Below are 18,022 nucleotides of genomic sequence, written 5' to 3'. Positions count from 1 at the left end.
TTAAAATTTTATAATAATGCAATTATTAAAAAAAATTAATTAAAAAGTCTCACATGTGAAAATTAATAAAAATTACAAGTGAAAATTTTTATAAGCATTTTTTTATTGTAATTGATTTGTTATTAAAATTTGTAAAATTGACAGCTGATCGCTAACTTCAGTGTTATAAAAATTTTTTAATTTTTAAATTTCAGCAAACATAATTTTATAATTTATTTGCTAAATAAAAACACATACCGGAACAAGTAGTCTGTATTTACCTATTATACACAGTGATGTATGATGTCTACTTCAGTCAGCTGACAGTCTACAGTTAAGTCTCAACATTAAGAGTTGAGATATATGACCACGCCGCATGACGTAGTGTTAAGTGTTAATAAAAGTTGAAAAACTGCAGCTACGTCATTTCAAGGTTAATTTATTTTCTGTCTATTCTGAAAGTAAGGTTTATTTTTATTTTCTTATTGTCGTTTGTCGTCAAGTGGTTGATAGTCGGCATCGGCATACAATTTTTACTTATTTGCATTCGCATTGCCTCACTGCACGCTGACAGTTCAGTTTACAGTTTTCAATCATTTTTCTAAGTACACATTTTATTAATTATTTATTATTTACAGGCAATTAATTATTACAATGTCGACTAAAAAACCTGAAGCTACTGTGCCAAACAGCATCAAATTTCTTATTGGAGGAACATCAGGGTAAGTTTTATATTTTTTTCTTTAATTAATTCTATTATTTATAATAATAAAATTAGCTGACATTTTTAATTTTTTTATTTTACTTCATTTATTAAATTAAAATTAAAAAAATTTTTTTTTTGAATTTCACTTAAAATTTTTTTGTAATAATTTTTATTATTGTATCATTCTATAAAATCAATTTACTGCTTTTTCATTATTAGTATTATTTTAATAATAATTTGGTATTTTTAAAAATTAATTTTTTGATTTTTACTTTAAAAAAAAAAAGTATTTTTTTTTTTTAATTTAATTAAACTTAAATTTAATTGAAATATAAACTGTCTAATTGAAAACTGTTAACCTTAATAAGAATAAAAAATAACTAATGAATAATAATTAAATGTACAGAATGGCTGCAACATGCTTTGTCCAACCTTTGGACTTGATCAAGAATCGTATGCAATTGAGTGGACAGAAGACATCGACCTTAAGCGTAATATCTTCAATTGTTAAAAATGAAGGGTTTTTTGCCATGTATTCTGGCCTAAGTGCTGGATTATTAAGACAAGCGACATATACAACAACAAGATTAGGAGTTTATACATGGCTTTTTGAAATTGCTTCGTAAGATATTGCATTTATTTTTAATAAATATTTTTAGTTTTAATTTACATTATTTATTTTATATTTTTTTTTTAATTAGGAAAGATTCACAGCCTAACTTTTTCGTTAAAGCTGGTCTAGGAATGGCTGCTGGTTGCGTTGGAGCTTTTGTAGGAACTCCAGCTGAGGTCGCTTTAATTCGAATGACTGCTGACGGACGACTTCCTATTGGTAATAATTTATTTATAAATAAAAATAAAAAAAAAAAAAATGTTACAATTTTTATTTTTAAATTACAGCCGAGCGACGAATGTATAAAAATGTTTTCGATGCTTTGTTCCGAATAATTAGAGAAGAAGGAATTTTGACACTTTGGAGAGGCGCGATCCCAACAATGGGACGTGCTATGGTAGTAAATGCTGCTCAATTAGCATCATATTCTCAAGCTAAACAAGCTTTACTTGATTCTGGTAATTTTTTTTTTTTTTAAATAAAATTTATTAAAATTAATATTTAATTTTAAAGTAAATCATTTTTTTATAATTATAAAATTCTGCTCCATTGAATAAAAAAAATTTTATTACTTAATTTTTTATCCAATATTAATTAGCAAAAAAATTTTCTTGAATTAAAAAATTTTAAAGATGAAAATTTATGATATTAAAATTAGCTGTAACTTGAAAATTTATTTTATTTTATTTAAGAACAAAATTTGTTCAAAAAATAATTTTTGTAACAAATGGCAAAAAAAATTGACATTTAGAAATTTTTAAAAATTACAAATGCAATTTTTTTAAAATAATTTTTTGGAGCAAATTTATTTGTAAAAAAAAAATTAAAAAATTGTTAAGTGACAGCTAACTTTAATGTCATAAAAATGTTAACTGTATTTTTAAAAAAATTACATTTTTAATTAATTTAAATTTCAATTTATTTTTGTAGTAATTTTTTTATCAGAAAAATTATTAAAATTAACAAATATCTGTTAAATTAATTTTTTTTTTTAATTTTATAGGTTCAAGTTAATTTTTTTTTTTAATATTTTTAATATATTTAATTTAATTTAATTTATCCATGTGATTACAATTATTCTATTATTACAGGATACTTTGAAGAAAACATTATGCTCCATTTTACTAGCTCAATGATTTCTGGATTAATAACAACAGCTGCGTCAATGCCAGTTGACATTGCTAAAACACGTATTCAAAATATGAAAATGATTGATGGCAAGCCTGAATACAAAGGAGCTTTCGATGTACTGGGAAAAGTCGTCCGAAACGAAGGAATTTTTGCTTTGTGGAAAGGATTCGTTCCTTATTATGCTCGATTAGGGCCTCATACTGTTCTTACATTTATCTTCCTTGAACAAATGACAGCTTCTTACAAAAAAATTTCTTCTAATTAAGTTCTTGTCATAAATTTTTAAATATTAATTGGTATTTTTATTTTCAACTTGAAATTTAAATCATTTTTTTAAAACGCATAATAATTTTATTATTAAAAAAAAAAATTACACCTCAAAGCTGTTGATAAAAAAAAAAATAATTTAATTTCACATTTATTATTATATAATAATTCATATCTATTTGCATTAATTTTTTTGCTTTTATCCGGAAATTTAAAAATTAAATTCTAATTTTAAAACAATTTTTTTTAAGTTTTTTTTTTATTTTGAAAATAATTAACATTTATTTTCACAATAAAAAATTAATTTTGAATAATTTTATTTTTTATTAGAAATAAAAATTATTTTTACAGTAACTTGTTGAAAAAAAAATTTTAAATTGATAACTTGTGAATTTTTAAAAAATTTTTTATTTGTGTAATGCGCTAAAAAATAATGCAAATATTAACAAAGCATAATTAACTTACGTGAAAAATAGTCAAATATGTGTTCAATTGTTTTACATTAAAAATGAATTTTTTTTTTTTAATCTATAAAAAAAAATTTAATACCACTCATAATCAATATGATCAATTCCATCAGTGAATTTTTACAAGAAACAGAAAATTTATTAACTATAACGAAACATTCTTTCCAAACATTCTAAATAAATTTTTAAGATCGTCTGGTACGTATCTTAATTATTTAAATCTTGTAATTGTAAAAGGTAAAATATAGTTTGTTAATTTCTGTATATAGTAATAAATCCTGTGGATTTATAAAATATTTTGTTTATTAATTTAAAATTAAATTAGTTTCCTTGGATGCGAAAAATTTTCCTAATTTATTTTATCTTTAGATATATAATTAAGAAATTACCTTGTATCTTGTAAAATATTGAGATTTTTAAAGAGATAAGCTCATCCCGATGTTACACCCATCGAGACCTTTCATTTGAGTATCCACATCAATTTTTCATATATTTTATATATTTATATATATTATATATATGTATATATAAAAAATGCATGTGGGTACTCAAATGAAAGCTCTTGATGAGTGTAACACCGGGATGAGCTTATATCTTTAAAAACATCAATAGTTAAAAAATTACAGTGCAATTTAACAAAAATAATTATTTAATAAAACAAAATTTTATTTACTTATAATTCACAGTTAATAAAACTTATTAAATATCAAAAAATTCTTCTATCACTTTAAAGACAGAAAATTAAAGAGTAATAATTTTTAAATCCATTAAAAAGTATCAAAAGATTTATTACCGACAAAGTCTTTCTCGTGAAGTGCTCGTCTTTCTCAAATGACCTTGATAAAATCCCGATAAACGCACATGATATAAATAAATCATCTAAATACGTGGTGATACTGATATATATTATATAAAATATTAATTACAAATATGAAACAAAAGTTGAGTGTACTTTTAATAATTAAAAATAAAAATAACTAAAAAATTAAATGAAGATGATAAAAAAAAAAAAAATTAATAAATAATCTGTAATAAAAAAATTAAAATAATACCAAAAGATATTTATAAAAATAATTAAAAAAAAAAGGAATTGATATTAACTAGAATAATAATGCTCGTGTGAATAAATAAAATAATTGTCAGACGCATAATGAAACTATTTATACAGAGTTTCACTTGAAGATATTCACACGTTGTTTGGCGACGATACACGACACACGACAGATTGTAAGGCATTAAGTGCATACGCAAGTGTACCAGTACTTAGACTTTTTAATTTTATTCATCTTATATAACATATTTTAATTTTAATTTATTCATACGTGGATATTTAATTATCACTCGGTTTCTTCAGTGTTTAATTATTGAATTACTCTGTTAAGTGCGCTTATAGTCTTCGTTAAAGTGTTAACTAATTGTAATTAAATGTACAATTGTTTGAGTAATTGTTAACTCTTTATTTATATTTACTTGGTGATAATGAATGAAAGTTACCAAAGTAATTGCTTTAGTTACTTTAAAAATGTTGGCATGCTTTGGTACATTGTTAATCCTTATGAATCTGCATTTGAAGCGGTTGCGGAAGTACCCGATTATCAATATCAGGTAAATTTTATTTATTTATTCATTTACTTCTTAATATGCGTCATTCCATGTCAAAAGTTCTGTCAAAGAAACAAAAATTTTTTTAATTTTTTCCAAAAAATTTTAAATTTTAAATTTCGCGGTTTTTCCAGTTTTTCAATTTTGTTTTTGTAATATCTCAAACGCTATTATAGATACAGAAATATCTTTTTGTTTGTTTGAAAAAAAAATATTTTGTAAAAAAATTATAAAAAATTCCAAATTTGTCAAATTTTGAATTTTTTAAAATCGTTAAAAATGAAGTTCGCAGTTAAAATTTTGGCTCTATTTTTTTTGTTAAATACCTTGGACTGATTTTAAAAGATCCTGAAATTTTTAGAAGGGCATTTTTTTTTTTTTTTTTTTTTCAAAAATATAAATTTTTGAATTTCCAAAAAAAATTTTTTTTTGGTTTTTGTAACTTTTAATTGAAGTAAAGTTATGCAGATAGATAGTATTGCAATTTTGATAATTAAAAAATTAAATGCATGACGTGGGAATTTTAAATAATAAATAAATTTGAACTTTTATTTTTATTTTTTGGAGATTGTCTTAAAGTCATCTTTTTCCATAATTTTTGGACAATTTTTCACCGTAATATCAAAAATTTGAACACATAATTATTGTTATTTTAAAATTAGCGCAAAAATTATCGTTATAAAATAAAACTTATCTTTTATTTATTTAAAGGTAATTGTTAATTTTTTGAACTAAATTCCAACTAAAATAAATAAAAAATTATTATCTTATCATTGTGTTCAAGATTATGATAACTCTTTGTGTCAAATAAATTAACTTCAAGAATGAATTAAAAAAAGTGTAGTTAAATTAATTTTACCAAAACTGTTTTAAAAAAATTTATTTGCAGTCATGGTTTCCTTTTTTTCTCCTCATAATTTTAGAGCAATTGATATTGCTCTGGAAGAAAAAAAGTAGCTTCCGTTTAAACGATCATATTACTTCTCTTTCCCACTGGATGCTCCAAGAGTCTGGACGGTAAGCTTAGGTAACATTTTATAACATTATAATGATAATATTATTAATATTACCTTGAATTTATTTTAATTTATAATTTAAAATAGTTAGACTAAGAAAAACAAATTTTTTTTTAAATAATTATCAATAACTAATTCAAAACTAGAATATTCTTTCGAGGTGCCGAATATTATCTTTACATTTACATAAACAACAACTACCGGTTGATAAATCTACCTTGGAATTCATTATGGTCTTGGTATATTACTCTAATAGGCGTGGATTTTTGTTACTATTGGGTCCATCGTGCCAACCATGGTAAGATTTTACTTGGAAAGTTTAATTTAGAGGGGGTATTTTGGTCTAGAAGATTAAATTTAAAGTACCATAAAAAAAATTATAAGTTTTGAAAATATCATTGTCATAATATTTGATTTTTTATAATTAAAATAATGTAATTTTTTAAATATTGACGTTTTTAAAGATATGAGCTCATCTCGATGTTACACTCATCAAGAGCTTTCATTTGAATACCCACATGCATTTTTGATATATTTTTTATATATACATATTTGTAATATATATAAATATATGAAATATATGAAAAATTGATGTGGGTACTCAAATGAAAAGTCTCGATGAGGGTAACACCGAAATGAACTTATATCTCCAAAAATGTCAATATTTTACAAGATATAAGCTCATTTCTTAATTATTGACATTTTTTAAGATTTAAGTTCATCCTGATGTTACACTCATCAAGACCTTTCATTTGAGTACCCACATGCATTTTTTATATATACATATATATAATATATATAAATATATAAAATATATGAAAAATTGATGTGGGTACTCAAATGAAAGGTCTCGATGAATGTAACGTCAAGATGAGCTTATACCTGTAAAAATGTCAGTAGCTGACAAGATACAAGGTAATTTCTTAATTATTGATATTTTTAAAGATATAATAAAGATTTTATCAAATAAATAAAATTGATAATCATTATTAACTTTATTTAATAAACAGAGGTGCATTTTTTGTGGTCGCAACACCAAGTCCACCATAGCAGCGAGGAATTTAATCTTGTGGTTGGCCTCCGGCAGTCAATATTGCAGCAGTGGTGTAGTTTTGTACGTAAATATTAAGTTACACTTACTTATTAAACTACAAAAAAAAAAAAAAAAACCATGGATTTTTTTTCTACAGATATTTTACTTGCCGCTGGCATTATTTATCCCTCCAGCAAATTTCATAGCTCACCATCAGTTCAACTTGATTTACCAACTATGGATTCACACGACAGTGTTCGAGGACTTGGGGGTACTCGAGTTTATCTTCAACACACCAAAGCACCACCGAATACACCACGGCTGCAATTTGTACTGCTTAGACAAAAACTACGGGGGAGTTTTGATCGTCTGGGACAGATTATTTGGGACTTTTATCAATGAATTAAAGGACATTGAAATTATTTACGGACTTGTTGTTAGTCCAAGAACTTTTAATCCTTTATACCTGCAGGTAAATATTATTGTTATTATTTTTTTTTTAAGCATTTATAATTTTTTACAGCTTCTGAAGATGAAATTTTAAATTTTAAAAATCAATTTTTTTTCCACAATTTATTTCTTAAAATAATTCTTAAAAATAATTAAATTTATTCCTGAGATTAAGCACTGATTAATATTACTTACCTTTAGACTTTTTATACCAAAGCGATGATTGATAAAAGTTTGAAGATGGAGACAATTAGTGATAAATTGTCAGTGTATTGGAAAGGACCCAGTTGGTTCCCAGGATCTCCAAGGCTTGGATTGGATGAGTACAAAATAAATGTAAGTAATATTACTTTAATAATTTTTTAAAATATAAATAAATTTTTTAATTAAATATTTTTTAAATTAATTTTTTATTAAAATTTTTTAATAAAAATTTTTTAAATAAATTTTATATTGAAATTTTTTTAATATAAATTTTTTAATAAATATTTTTAAAATTAATTTTTTTTCAAGACAACTTTTTCACTTTAAATACTTACAATTTCAACAGGTAACTTCCAGGAAGAAATATAATCCACCAATAACAACCTGGATGAAGTTTTATATAACAATTCATTTTTCAATAGCATTTTACATGCATTTTTATCTTTATAGTCAAGAACAAGTAAGTAAATAAAAATCAAACCATTTTTTCTTTAAAATTTTTTCAATTACTTAATTAATTATTTATTTTAATTTTTTATTTCAGGACTGGCAATTAGTAATGATAAATAATGCATTTGCATTAACATCAATTGGGTTATTGTTTGACCGACATAAATACGCAATAGTTATTGAATTAATGCGATGCATTTCAAACCTAGTCTTCTTTAATCACATTTATTATTTTTATTGTATTTATGCTTTATCTTCTTGCTTTTGGATTATTTATTTAATCAATTATAAAACAGATTTATTGTAAATTATAATTTTGAAAATAACTTTCATCTGATTATTTTTTTTTTTTATTTCTTCTAAGGAAATATTTAAAAAAATTACATTTATTGTTTTTAAAATTTTTTTTTTTAAGTGAAATTTAAAAAAAAAATTTTTTGTTCTAATTTAATTATTAAAAAAAACTCAAAAAATTAAAATCGTCAGCTAACTTTAATATTATTAAAATTTTTTCAAATTTTTTACACATAAAATTTTTTCAATTACTAATTTTATTTTCACACTTTTCTTCTTTGTATTTATTAATTAAAAAAATTAATAAAAATAATCAGATGTAAGTTTCAGTATTATAAAAAAATCGACTGAAAAAAATGCATTTTAATAAATAAATAAAAAAAAAATTTTTTTTATTTTTTAAAGTATTTTACGCGGGAAAAAATAACAAAACAAATATGGCGGACCCGGCACTCGCGGAGTAACCCGAAGATTCCCGATCGCTTCTGAGCAAGTTAAGACAAGCACTCACGAAACATAAAGCTCTTTGTTCGTTTTTTGCGTTGTATTAGTTTTAGTTTCATCTTTCATCTTTTATTTTTTCCGGCTTGAATTATTTTTTTTACCGGTTATATCAACGCATGTAATTTTTTTCAACAGAAATTAATTATCTGTGCACCTAAAATATTAAGATAATTATAAACAATTGTTTACATTAATAAAAAAAAGTTTTCTGGTGTCTTCTGAGGAAAAAAGTATCAAAAAAAATATCCAAGGTAACAATTGATGAATTAATATTTAATTAATTTAATTAATTAATATTTTAATGGTCAATTTTTTTGTAGTGAATATGTTTGATGTTTTTAGTAGACAAATTTGGAATGTCATGTCAAAAAATTATTGTGATAGAACAAAAAACGTGAACAATGAAATCAGCGGACATTTTTTTTTAGTTTTTCTTGAATTAAAATTTCATTTGACAATTTTTTTTTAATTCTTACATGTGCAGTTTTTAATAATACTGAAGTTAGCAGTCAGCTGTTAATTTAAAAAAATTTTTTAATGAAAATTAAGTTAGCCGACATTTCAAAATTAAAAAAAATTTTTTTTTTGAAAAAATTTAAATTAAACATTTAAAAAAAAAATTTCACATGTAAAAAACTAGAAAAATTTTAAGTGCAATTTTTGAAAAATATTTTTTTAGTTGTAATTAAATTAAAAAAAGAATTAATTTTTATAAAAATAATTTTTTTTCAACAAATTTGTTTATTAAATAAATTAAAAAAATTATCAAGTGACTGTAATGCCATAAAAAATTAGATGGAATATTATTATGCCATAATTAGATTAATTTAAGAATATAAATACTTTATATTAATTCCACATGTAAACATTAAAAAAATTTCTCAAAATTTTTTTTATTGTAAAATTTTGAAATAAAAATCATTATAAATGCCGGCCGGCTTCAGTAACCTTTTTGTTTAACTGTAACTTAATCTGCGGGCATAAAAAAAAATAATTCTATCAAGTGCTTTATCAATATCAATAATTTGTAATTTAATAATACTAGTCATCTGACAAAAAAATATTTTTTAAAAATTGCACTTGGAGTTTTTTAAGTTTTTTACAAATGAAATTAAAAAAAAATTTTTTTTCCATAAAAAAAAAAAATTCCAAAAATTTTTAAATATCGGCCAACTTAATTTTCATTCCAACTCCAATGATAAATTATTTCCAGATAGATATGCTGATTCATTTGCAACCGGAGCTGATAGAAAAAGTAAACAAACATATCGTGACGATAATAAAAATGCCGGAGACGTGTTACCAAGCTCACAAATGCCTGGAGAATTCCAAGGCAGTGTTGATGTTACAAAAGGCAGCTGAAGCATATAGCTCGTCGCAGTATCAACTAGCAGTAACCCACTACAAAGCGGCGATAGTGATGTTAAAAACGACGTCAGACTACGAGAGGTCACCGTTGCTTTCCGTGATCCAGTATTTGATCAGCAAGTGTCTGATCAAGACGTCCCAGCTGGCTTCGTTGATCGAAGCGAAGAACACTCTGATAAACTTGATAGAAACTACCGAAGGACTCCCGATGCTGTACTACCTGCTGAGCAGCCTGTACATAAAGACCTTCTGCTACAAAGAAGCCGAAAAATTGATAAATTATTGCCTGTCTATTTTAAACAGGTCCACAAATATCACGAGCTTCAACATCCCGACTACCAACGAGGTGATTCCTGAGTCGACTTTTGAAGAGTTGTCCAGGTTACTTGTCCAGTTGAAGGACGAGTGCTCCGGCTGGCATCGACCCGACGCAATTTGCTTCATGAAAAATTGCAACACCACTTCTTTAAGCAATCTTCTTGATCGTGATATTTATTTCAAGTCGCCTGCTTTTAATGGACTCGTCGTTGTTACTTGCAACAACAATATTAATCCTTGTGTTTTTAATTTTCATATCAATTGCTGGAAGCTGAAAAAAGAAGAATTGTCGCCTAATATTAAATTATCCGACAAGGATTTTTTAAATTGGAAATGTTTTACACCCAATTGCGATAATTTTGATGAGTCCAGTGTTATTAGTAAAATAGATATTTATAATAGTGATAATACTATTAAATCGAGGGTTGCTTTGCCGGAAAAAAATTTTAAGCAACAGCAGACACCCAAAGGCGCTGTTCGGAAGCAAAAAATTAATAAAATAACGCCGAAAGTTCCACGACCGAGAAATATTAATAATATTTTAAGCAAAAGTGATAATGATCAAAGTACAAATGTTAAGAATAAATATAAAAAAATTAAAAATAATGATGAAATGATATTAATATCACATTTAATTAAATTAATACAGGTGAGAAATTTTAATTACGGAATTTTAAAATTAACTTACATCTGATTGTTTTTTTTTTAATTTATGTCGTAAATTAAAAAAAATTTTTTTAAGTTGAATTTTTATGACATTAAAGTTAATTTTTTTCATATAAAATTTTTTTTAATTACTAATTTTATTTTCACATTTTTCTTCTTTATATTTGTTAATTAGAAAAATTCATAAAAATAATCAGAGGTGAATTTCAGTACACTGATAGAAATATTTGGTTATATTTAATAAGCTTTATTAACTGTTAATATCTAATTTTTTAACGAGATAAGATTTAATAAATATTTATTAACAGTTAATTAAATAAATTAAATTATTAATAGTTAATAAATCCTTCTATCAGTGTATTTAAAAAAAATTAATATCACATTTAATTAAATTAATACAGGTGAGAAATTCCAACTACGGGATTGAGCAGGGAAAAGATTGGCGACCTGATTTGTCTTACTACGGAGATTCTTCAATGATTGTCAGCGAAGAAATGTACCCTGACATTATCGACATTGAAAACTATGACTTGAAGCAGAAGAAGGATTTTCTGTACTCGTATTTTTACGAGTACGTATCGTGCAACGCTCCGGTTAAAAAGGAAACTTTGATGAAGAAATGGGAAGAAGCCAAGACTCTGATCACTAACTGTGAGTTTATTTTGTACGAATTAAAGTGTCCGACTGTTGTTGAGTTTTTATTGAAGTCCATGAAATTCGCGATGGTAGGAGAGTATATTTGCACGCCTGCGACTCTTCCAGATGCTTATAAGCGGGTTAGTAATAATGTTTGCGGGATTTTAAAGTGCTTGATGAAGAAAGGCGGGGATAGTGATTCTGATGATGATGATTTAGTCAATGAGGAATTTTTAAAGAGTTTAAATTCTTTTGATTCTTCTATTAGGGTTGATAATTCTGATGATTTTGCGGCTGGTAGTTTTAAGAGCCAGAAAATTGATGAAGTTAAGGATAATGATTTTAAAAATCAGAAAGGTGATGAGGTTAATCATCAAGTAGATGATTTAAAAAATTTTGATGAAAATAATCAAGATTTTGAAAAAATTCAAGATTTGGAAAAAAATTATAATCTCGAAAAAATTCAAGAAAATTCAAGTTTAAATCTTGAAGAAAAATTAATTATAGAAAATGAAAATGATAATTCTGAAGTAAAAGTTTGTAATAAAACTTTTAAAAACTTGCAAGAAAAATTACAAAAAGCCAAAGAAGAATTAGAAGAGTACAAAACAAATTTTTCCAATTTAAAAACCACATTTTTAAAAAATATGTTGTCGTCAGATTACTCGAGTAAAAAAAATGTCTTATTATTCAACATCCGCCTCGCAAGAAATGAATATTTAATAATAGATAAATTACAAACAATATTGATATATTCAACAGGTACAATGTTACCTTTGAGTGAAGCTGAATGGAAGACGCCAATGCAGCAAATGGAAAAATTGTGCTTTGACTTGGACAATGATTACGCAATAAAGCTAGAATTATTAAATGACGAGGAGTATTGTGAGAGCATTGGGAGTATTAGTTGTATCAGTACTGTGTTACCGAATTTGCCTCAGAGAGATTTGACGGTGTTGATACAATTTGCTTTTAACTTGTACCGCGATAATTTGCAGAGAATCGACTCGAGCTTTAATCAAGCCCCGAATTATCCTCCGGGGTTTAATAATTTGTTGGGGAATCCCCTGATGTATCAGCAGCAGCGGCCTCACTTCTGGAGTCAGCTTGCTGCTCCGGATAATTTTAATTACCAATTTATGCAGAGGAACAATCCAATCTACGCTGGGTGGAATGCGAAGCCTTTTGGGGGGAATGTTGGTAATATTAGTGACCAAAATAATGTTAATGGTCAGTGGAGTCTTCAGGTTGATAATAAAAGTGATTTAGTTGATGTCAATGCCAAGAAAGAATTTATTAATTATGATGAAATTAGCTCTGGAGAAAGTTTGTCTGATATGAAGGAAAAAACTCACGCTTTTAAGTACACTGAGCCTCCAGAGTCGCTGAATAATGACAGAGTTTTTATTAATAATTGCGATCAGAATTTTGCTAGAGTTTTGGAGGAATGGAAGTCTATTTGGGAGGATAAGGTTGGTCTTCAAGAGGTCAGAGATGAAAGTAAAATTTATGAAGAAAAAAAAAATCTGGAGTTTGAAAAAGAAGAAGAAGAAGAAGAAATGGGAGGTAAATTTAAAGAAGAAATAATTAAACAGTCTTCGATGGATAAATTGCTTAGAGAATTGAGAGCCAGGCACAGAGGAGTTCTTGAGTATGATTTACTGTACTGTGTTGAAGCTGTGAGGAAGAAGTTTAATAATTCACTGTCTGGCTTGACTTTTGCGGAAATTATTCGGGAAGTTGAGAAGTTATTACCGGGAAGAGAAAGACTGCAGATTAGGAATTATGATAGAAGAATTTTTAGTAAGAAATGTCAGGTGAAGAAATTGGAGAAAGTTCAGGATACTAAATCTCCAAGTAAGTTTTGTTTACAATTATTATATTAGGTAATTATTTTAATTTTTATTTTTTTTTTAATTCACAAAAAAAATTAAGAATTAAAAAAAAGCTAATTACCACCATTTTAAGAAATTTTACAAATTTTTAAAAAAATTGTGATATTTAGCTTTCTTTTTTTGGTGTATTGTTCAAAAAAAAAATAAAATATAAATTTTATAAAAGCCAAAATTTTTTCCAACTTTTGAAAGCAAAAAAATTTATTTTTTTCAAATTTGAAATTAATTTCGATCAAAATTTTTTGGAATTTGAAATTTGTAATTTCTTTATTTAATTTAAAAAAAATCTTTATAAAATTTATAAATTTATATATCTTAAAAAATATTAAGATTTAATAAAAGTAAATTTTTTCAGATTTGCAAAAAGTTGTGAAAAAATCACCGAGCAAAAGCAATCCTTGGGCTACCCTTGACGGCTATCAGTGGACTAACGAAGAATTTGGAGAAAGTGAATGTATTATTTGCATGGAGCCTATCATTAAATTTGGAAAAGTCCCTTCTTATACTCTAAGATGCAAACACACCTTCCATAAAAAAGTAAATATAATTTCTTCCTACAATAAAATTATTTATTATTTTTTATTTAAAATAAAATTAAAAAATTTTTATTTTTTATTTAAAATGAAATTAAAAAATCATTTTTTATTTTTAGTGCATCAAAAATTGGTTTAATCAAAATCAGTCGTGCCCTACATGTCGCATCCACTGTATAATCGACGACGAGTTCCCACCTTTGTCTTAATCACTATTTCTTCTTTAAAAAATTAATTTTATTTTTTAATATTAAAAACTTCTCTTTCATTATGTTTAAGTATTATTTTTTTTTTACTTAAAAAAAAATTATTTTTATATATTTGAGGTAAAATTAAGTCTAAATTTACATTTATATTTTTATTACCATAACAATTAATAACGTTTATTAAAACTGTTAATTCCACCAAAAACTTATAGAAAAACTAGGTGAAAGACTGACGACGTGATGCCACCATTTTGGAGGAATATACAAAGCCTGACCGGGTTTTAGGTAGCACATAAATCCTTTAGCATTTTTAAATTCTGGAAATTTATTGTAGTCAGGATTTAAAGGATTTACTTGCGCTGTATTGCTCAATAATCTAGTGTCATATGTATACAAGTATTTACTGTCTTCTGGACGAAAGAGAATTATTTGTTTGTGTCCAAAGACCTTAAAAAAAAAAAAAAAAATACAGTTTAAATAATATTCTATTGATATTTTTGTACCAAGTTTGAATAAAAAAAAATTAATCAAAAAATTAATTTTTCTTACTTGGCATAATAAATTATCCCGAGGGTCGTAATGCAAAGGAGATACGGTCCCTTTTGGTCCGAACCAGGCGTTGATGTCTACTTCAGTGTTTTCTTTGTCTTCATCAACAAAATTACAGTAGTCTGGTATCGAAAAATCATTTTTTAACTCGGGAATCTGAAATTAATTTTTTGATGATCTACAACTTATTATTATTATTATTATTATTATTTAAATTTAACCACCTGTTCAAATAGCTGATGCTGAGCCAAGTATCCAACAGTGTCATTTTTTTTCGCCACATGCGACTTGATAAATTCCGAAAGAGTAACAAGTTGTTGAGACCAATCATCTTCAGTATAACTTGAGCCTATTTCTATGGGTACAGTCCTCATTCCACCGATTTTAATTAAATAATTAGGATCTTTCCACGCAGTCAATGCTTTCCAATGGCTAATGCACTCTAGAAATATTAAAAAAAAAAAAAAAAAAAAAAAAAAACAAATAAATAAATGAGTAAAATTTATTTAAATCGACAGAAATCTTTTTTTTTTTTTTTTTTTTAATTTTTATAACAAATTATTATACAAAAAAAAAAAAAAAAATTTAGGAGTCTATTTAAAAAAAAAAATACTTTTATCATAATTAATTTGTTATAAAAATTAAAAAAATTTTTGTAATATAAATTTATAACATACTTTAAATTACCTTCTAAAACAGCAGGTACTTTACATTTAAATATATCACGATAAAAAGTCTCCATTGAGGGTGATTTGTACTTTTTTATCCACTCGCATCCTTCTAATAAATTATTTGGTATATTTTTATCATCAATTTCAAATTTTAATAACTCTTTATGTGATGTAGTTTCTTTAAAAAAAAAAAAAAACTTGAAATTAATAAAAATATCAATTTAATTTTTAATCTTTAAAAATTAAAAAAAAAATACCTGCTAAGTAATTATTTATTTTAGAAGCAATATTAGTCAATAATTCAGGCGCTTCAACAATTGGAGCACCCAGCAAAAGTCCCTTGTCAATTTGCTTTGCTATTTCTTTAATTTTATTTTTTTCTTCTCGAGAATCAATTTCTAGAAGAATGCACTAAAATTAAATCAAGTTAATTTAATAAATTACATTAAATTTAGTAAAATAAAAAAATTACCTTAAGTAAGCTACAAATTGTGTAGCAATATCTCTCACCAACAGGCACATCTTTCCAGTATCCGGTGTTTAAATTTTCCCATGTTCGATCCAAGCATGCTTCTATTTCTATCAGCTTGCAATCAATTTTTTCTGGTACTCTTAAAATATATAAAAAATTCATATCAAATCTAATAATTTTTAGAATTTTTTTAACAAACAAATTACAGCAAGAAAATTTTATTTAAAAATTTCATTTTAAAAAATCGAAAAAAAAAAATTTTTTTTTTAAATTAAAAAAAAAAATGTCAAATGTTTGCTAATTTAAGTATCAAATTTATAAAAAACTAAAATAAACTGTTGATTAAAAAAATTACTTATTTAACTCCAAAGATGACTTGATATCTTGTATAATAATAATTAACCTGACATTAATTTCCATTGATATTTTATCACAATAATTAATCAATAAATCCCATGGAATATTTTGACCAGTCAACGGAGCAGGAAACATTTTTTTAAAAATAATTTTAATTAAACCTGTAATAAAAAAGAAGAAAAAAAGTAATTATTTAAAATAAATTATTAAAATTTATTTATTTATTTAATAACATGTACATTATATTTTTCCTGACAAATATAAGGCCACTGTAAAATAATATGATCTGCAAAAAAGTACAAAATTTTTCCAGTGAGCGACAGAGTTTTGACTCTGCAAAAGCTTTCAATAAAAATGACAGTAGTGTCGCTTAAAAAAAACAATTGAAAAATAAATGCAACTAAGCACAAAGGTACACACGTGCCAGGACCATTTGCCAGGATCAGATCCGGCTTTTCTCTGAACATAATTACTCCAGCATTTATAAAAGCTATCAAAGTGGTGATGACACTCGTGTAATAAGACTGTCCGACCTCTCGGCTGCGGAAAATTTTTATCACTTTGCAATCGTTGTCAATTTCAAAACTTTTAAGTTTTAATTCGCTCATTAGATCACTGTGTCCGTGAACGTAAACTCGCGGGGAATATTTGTCTAAGTCTAGGAAATTTAACACCTTGAACATTTCTGTTGTGTGACCACCAGAGCCCAGGATTATCATGGTCTTGACTGACGGAAGATTGCTTTTTAATTTTCCACGGTTAAATATTAAATAAATAAATCTTGACGTCAGGAAAGTTAACAGTGGAATAAAAATGTAATAAATTATTTTTATTATTATTGTCATTGTTAAAAATTTACCTGAAAAATAAAAATTATTTTCTTTTTAATTTTTTAATTAATATATATTTATTTTTATGAAAATAAAGTTAGCCGACATTTGAAAATTTTTAGAATTTTTTTTTTATTGAAAAAATTATCAAAATAAAATAAAAAAAAAATTGCACGTGCAATTTTTTAAAAATATTTTTTTGTTTTAATTAAATTATTAAAAAAAAAAAAATTTAGAACGTCGGCTAACTTTAATTACATTTTATTGTTGATAATTATAATGTTATTTATTTATTTATTTACCTGAAGGTGTCCAGCTGATTTGTTTGTTTAATTAAATATTTTATTTCATGTTTTTACGTGTATAAATTTTATTAATATTATTGTTTACTTTTGTTGTGAAACTGACAGTCGACAAGGTGGAGGAATTATGAGTGATACTTTTTTTTTTACCTAGGTGGCGGTAGTTGTAATTTTAAATTTCAGACTAGTTTTTTTTATATTAAAAATTTAAATAGCGCGCCTTATTATCGACCAATAAGAAATCAGGTAGGTTTTTTGCGAGTTTCGACTATTGACTAACTTCACACTCATTTATTTTTAATGACAATTAAATTTAGCTGTCATTTTACAATTGTTTTAATTTTTTGTAAAAAATAAATTACAGCAAAAAGTAATTTTTATAAAAATGAACTTGTAGAAATTTTAATAAATTAAAAATGCAATTTTTTAAAAATAATTTTTTTCTTGAAGAAAATTAAAAAATTGTCAAGTGACAGCTAACTTTAATCTCATGTATTTTTTTT

The 18,022-nt window shown here is 25.0% G+C and overlaps 4 protein-coding genes across 8 annotated transcripts; 3 read left to right on the top strand and 1 right to left on the bottom strand.

Annotated features, from left to right (window-relative positions):
• The first annotated feature begins 314 nt into the window (after positions 1–314).
• Positions 315–3,457, top strand: LOC141533568 (mitochondrial 2-oxoglutarate/malate carrier protein). Of its 3 annotated transcripts, none has more exons than XM_074252508.1 (6): positions 315–440; positions 618–701; positions 1,092–1,307; positions 1,387–1,517; positions 1,586–1,756; positions 2,390–3,457. In XM_074252508.1, the coding sequence occupies exons 2-6, from the start codon at positions 634–636 to the stop codon at positions 2,692–2,694; spliced, it is 891 nt and encodes a 296-aa protein (XP_074108609.1). In that variant the 5' UTR covers positions 315–440; positions 618–633; the 3' UTR covers positions 2,695–3,457. The 3 variants fall into 3 exon arrangements, with proteins under 3 accessions (XP_074108609.1, XP_074108608.1, XP_074108607.1); XM_074252507.1 differs by having other exon boundaries at positions 436–552; XM_074252506.1 differs by lacking the exon at positions 315–440 and having other exon boundaries at positions 468–701.
• A 138-nt stretch (positions 3,458–3,595) lies between these two features.
• LOC141533569 (alkylglycerol monooxygenase) lies at positions 3,596–7,008 on the top strand. Its single transcript, XM_074252509.1, has 5 exons — positions 3,596–4,768; positions 5,655–5,782; positions 5,942–6,079; positions 6,792–6,895; positions 6,972–7,008. Coding segments are annotated over exons 1-4 (393 nt in total). The 5' UTR covers positions 3,596–4,642; the 3' UTR covers positions 6,793–6,895; positions 6,972–7,008.
• A 1,712-nt stretch (positions 7,009–8,720) lies between these two features.
• LOC141533565 (uncharacterized) lies at positions 8,721–14,403 on the top strand. 2 transcript variants are annotated; one of them, XM_074252503.1, is made up of 5 exons: positions 8,721–8,967; positions 9,934–11,051; positions 11,470–13,561; positions 13,955–14,136; positions 14,252–14,403. In XM_074252503.1, exons 2-5 carry the CDS (start codon positions 9,936–9,938, stop codon positions 14,339–14,341), a joined length of 3,480 nt encoding a protein of 1,159 aa, XP_074108604.1. In that variant the 5' UTR covers positions 8,721–8,967; positions 9,934–9,935; the 3' UTR covers positions 14,342–14,403. The 2 variants fall into 2 exon arrangements, with proteins under 2 accessions (XP_074108604.1, XP_074108603.1); XM_074252502.1 differs by having other exon boundaries at positions 9,930–11,051.
• Positions 14,404–14,475: 72 nt separating this feature from the next.
• Positions 14,476–17,658, bottom strand: LOC141533566 (bifunctional peptidase and arginyl-hydroxylase JMJD5). Of its 2 annotated transcripts, none has more exons than XM_074252504.1 (8): positions 17,520–17,658; positions 16,386–16,548; positions 16,031–16,169; positions 15,816–15,969; positions 15,575–15,736; positions 15,112–15,329; positions 14,888–15,043; positions 14,476–14,785 (listed from the first exon to the last, which is right to left on the bottom strand). In XM_074252504.1, the coding sequence occupies exons 2-8, from the start codon at positions 16,520–16,522 to the stop codon at positions 14,528–14,530; spliced, it is 1,224 nt and encodes a 407-aa protein (XP_074108605.1). In that variant the 5' UTR covers positions 16,523–16,548; positions 17,520–17,658; the 3' UTR covers positions 14,476–14,527. The 2 variants fall into 2 exon arrangements, with proteins under 2 accessions (XP_074108605.1, XP_074108606.1); XM_074252505.1 differs by lacking the exon at positions 17,520–17,658 and adding an exon at positions 16,627–16,748.
• Between the last annotated feature and the right edge of the window lie 364 nt (positions 17,659–18,022).

This window comes from Cotesia typhae, unplaced genomic scaffold, assembly GCF_013202065.1.
Source record: "Cotesia typhae breed Kobodo isofemale line unplaced genomic scaffold, CoteBio_Ctyphae scaffold_121, whole genome shotgun sequence".
In the NCBI taxonomy this organism is placed as follows: Eukaryota; Metazoa; Arthropoda; class Insecta; order Hymenoptera; family Braconidae; genus Cotesia; species Cotesia typhae.
Note: the sequence above shows the minus strand (reverse complement) of the source record. Positions and strands in the feature narration are given on the sequence as shown.

What these genes read in the sequence shown, in the direction of transcription:
- LOC141533568 (XM_074252508.1), top strand. Translation starts at nt 634, where the DNA reads ATGTCGACTAAAAAACCTGAAGCTACTGTGCCAAACAGCATCAAATTT. An exon ending in CTTATTGGAGGAACATCAGG is followed by an intron (nt 702 to 1,091) that starts GTAAGTTTTATA and finishes TTAAATGTACAG; the next exon opens with AATGGCTGCAACATGCTTTG. An exon ending in TGACGGACGACTTCCTATTG is followed by an intron (nt 1,518 to 1,585) that starts GTAATAATTTAT and finishes TTTAAATTACAG; the next exon opens with CCGAGCGACGAATGTATAAA.
- LOC141533569 (XM_074252509.1), top strand. Translation starts at nt 4,643, where the DNA reads ATGAATGAAAGTTACCAAAGTAATTGCTTTAGTTACTTTAAAAATGTT. An exon ending in TACCCGATTATCAATATCAG is followed by an intron (nt 4,769 to 5,654) that starts GTAAATTTTATT and finishes ATTTATTTGCAG; the next exon opens with TCATGGTTTCCTTTTTTTCT. An exon ending in ATGCTCCAAGAGTCTGGACG is followed by an intron (nt 5,783 to 5,941) that starts GTAAGCTTAGGT and finishes TATTCTTTCGAG; the next exon opens with GTGCCGAATATTATCTTTAC.
- LOC141533565 (XM_074252503.1), top strand. Translation starts at nt 9,936, where the DNA reads ATGCTGATTCATTTGCAACCGGAGCTGATAGAAAAAGTAAACAAACAT. An exon ending in ATTTAATTAAATTAATACAG is followed by an intron (nt 11,052 to 11,469) that starts GTGAGAAATTTT and finishes AAATTAATACAG; the next exon opens with GTGAGAAATTCCAACTACGG. An exon ending in TCAGGATACTAAATCTCCAA is followed by an intron (nt 13,562 to 13,954) that starts GTAAGTTTTGTT and finishes AAATTTTTTCAG; the next exon opens with ATTTGCAAAAAGTTGTGAAA.
- LOC141533566 (XM_074252504.1), bottom strand. Translation starts at nt 16,522, where the DNA reads ATGTTTCCTGCTCCGTTGACTGGTCAAAATATTCCATGGGATTTATTG. An exon ending in AGTACCTGCTGTTTTAGAAG is followed by an intron (nt 15,330 to 15,574) that starts GTAATTTAAAGT and finishes TAATATTTCTAG; the next exon opens with AGTGCATTAGCCATTGGAAA. An exon ending in GGGATAATTTATTATGCCAA is followed by an intron (nt 14,786 to 14,887) that starts GTAAGAAAAATT and finishes TTTTTTTTTAAG; the next exon opens with GTCTTTGGACACAAACAAAT.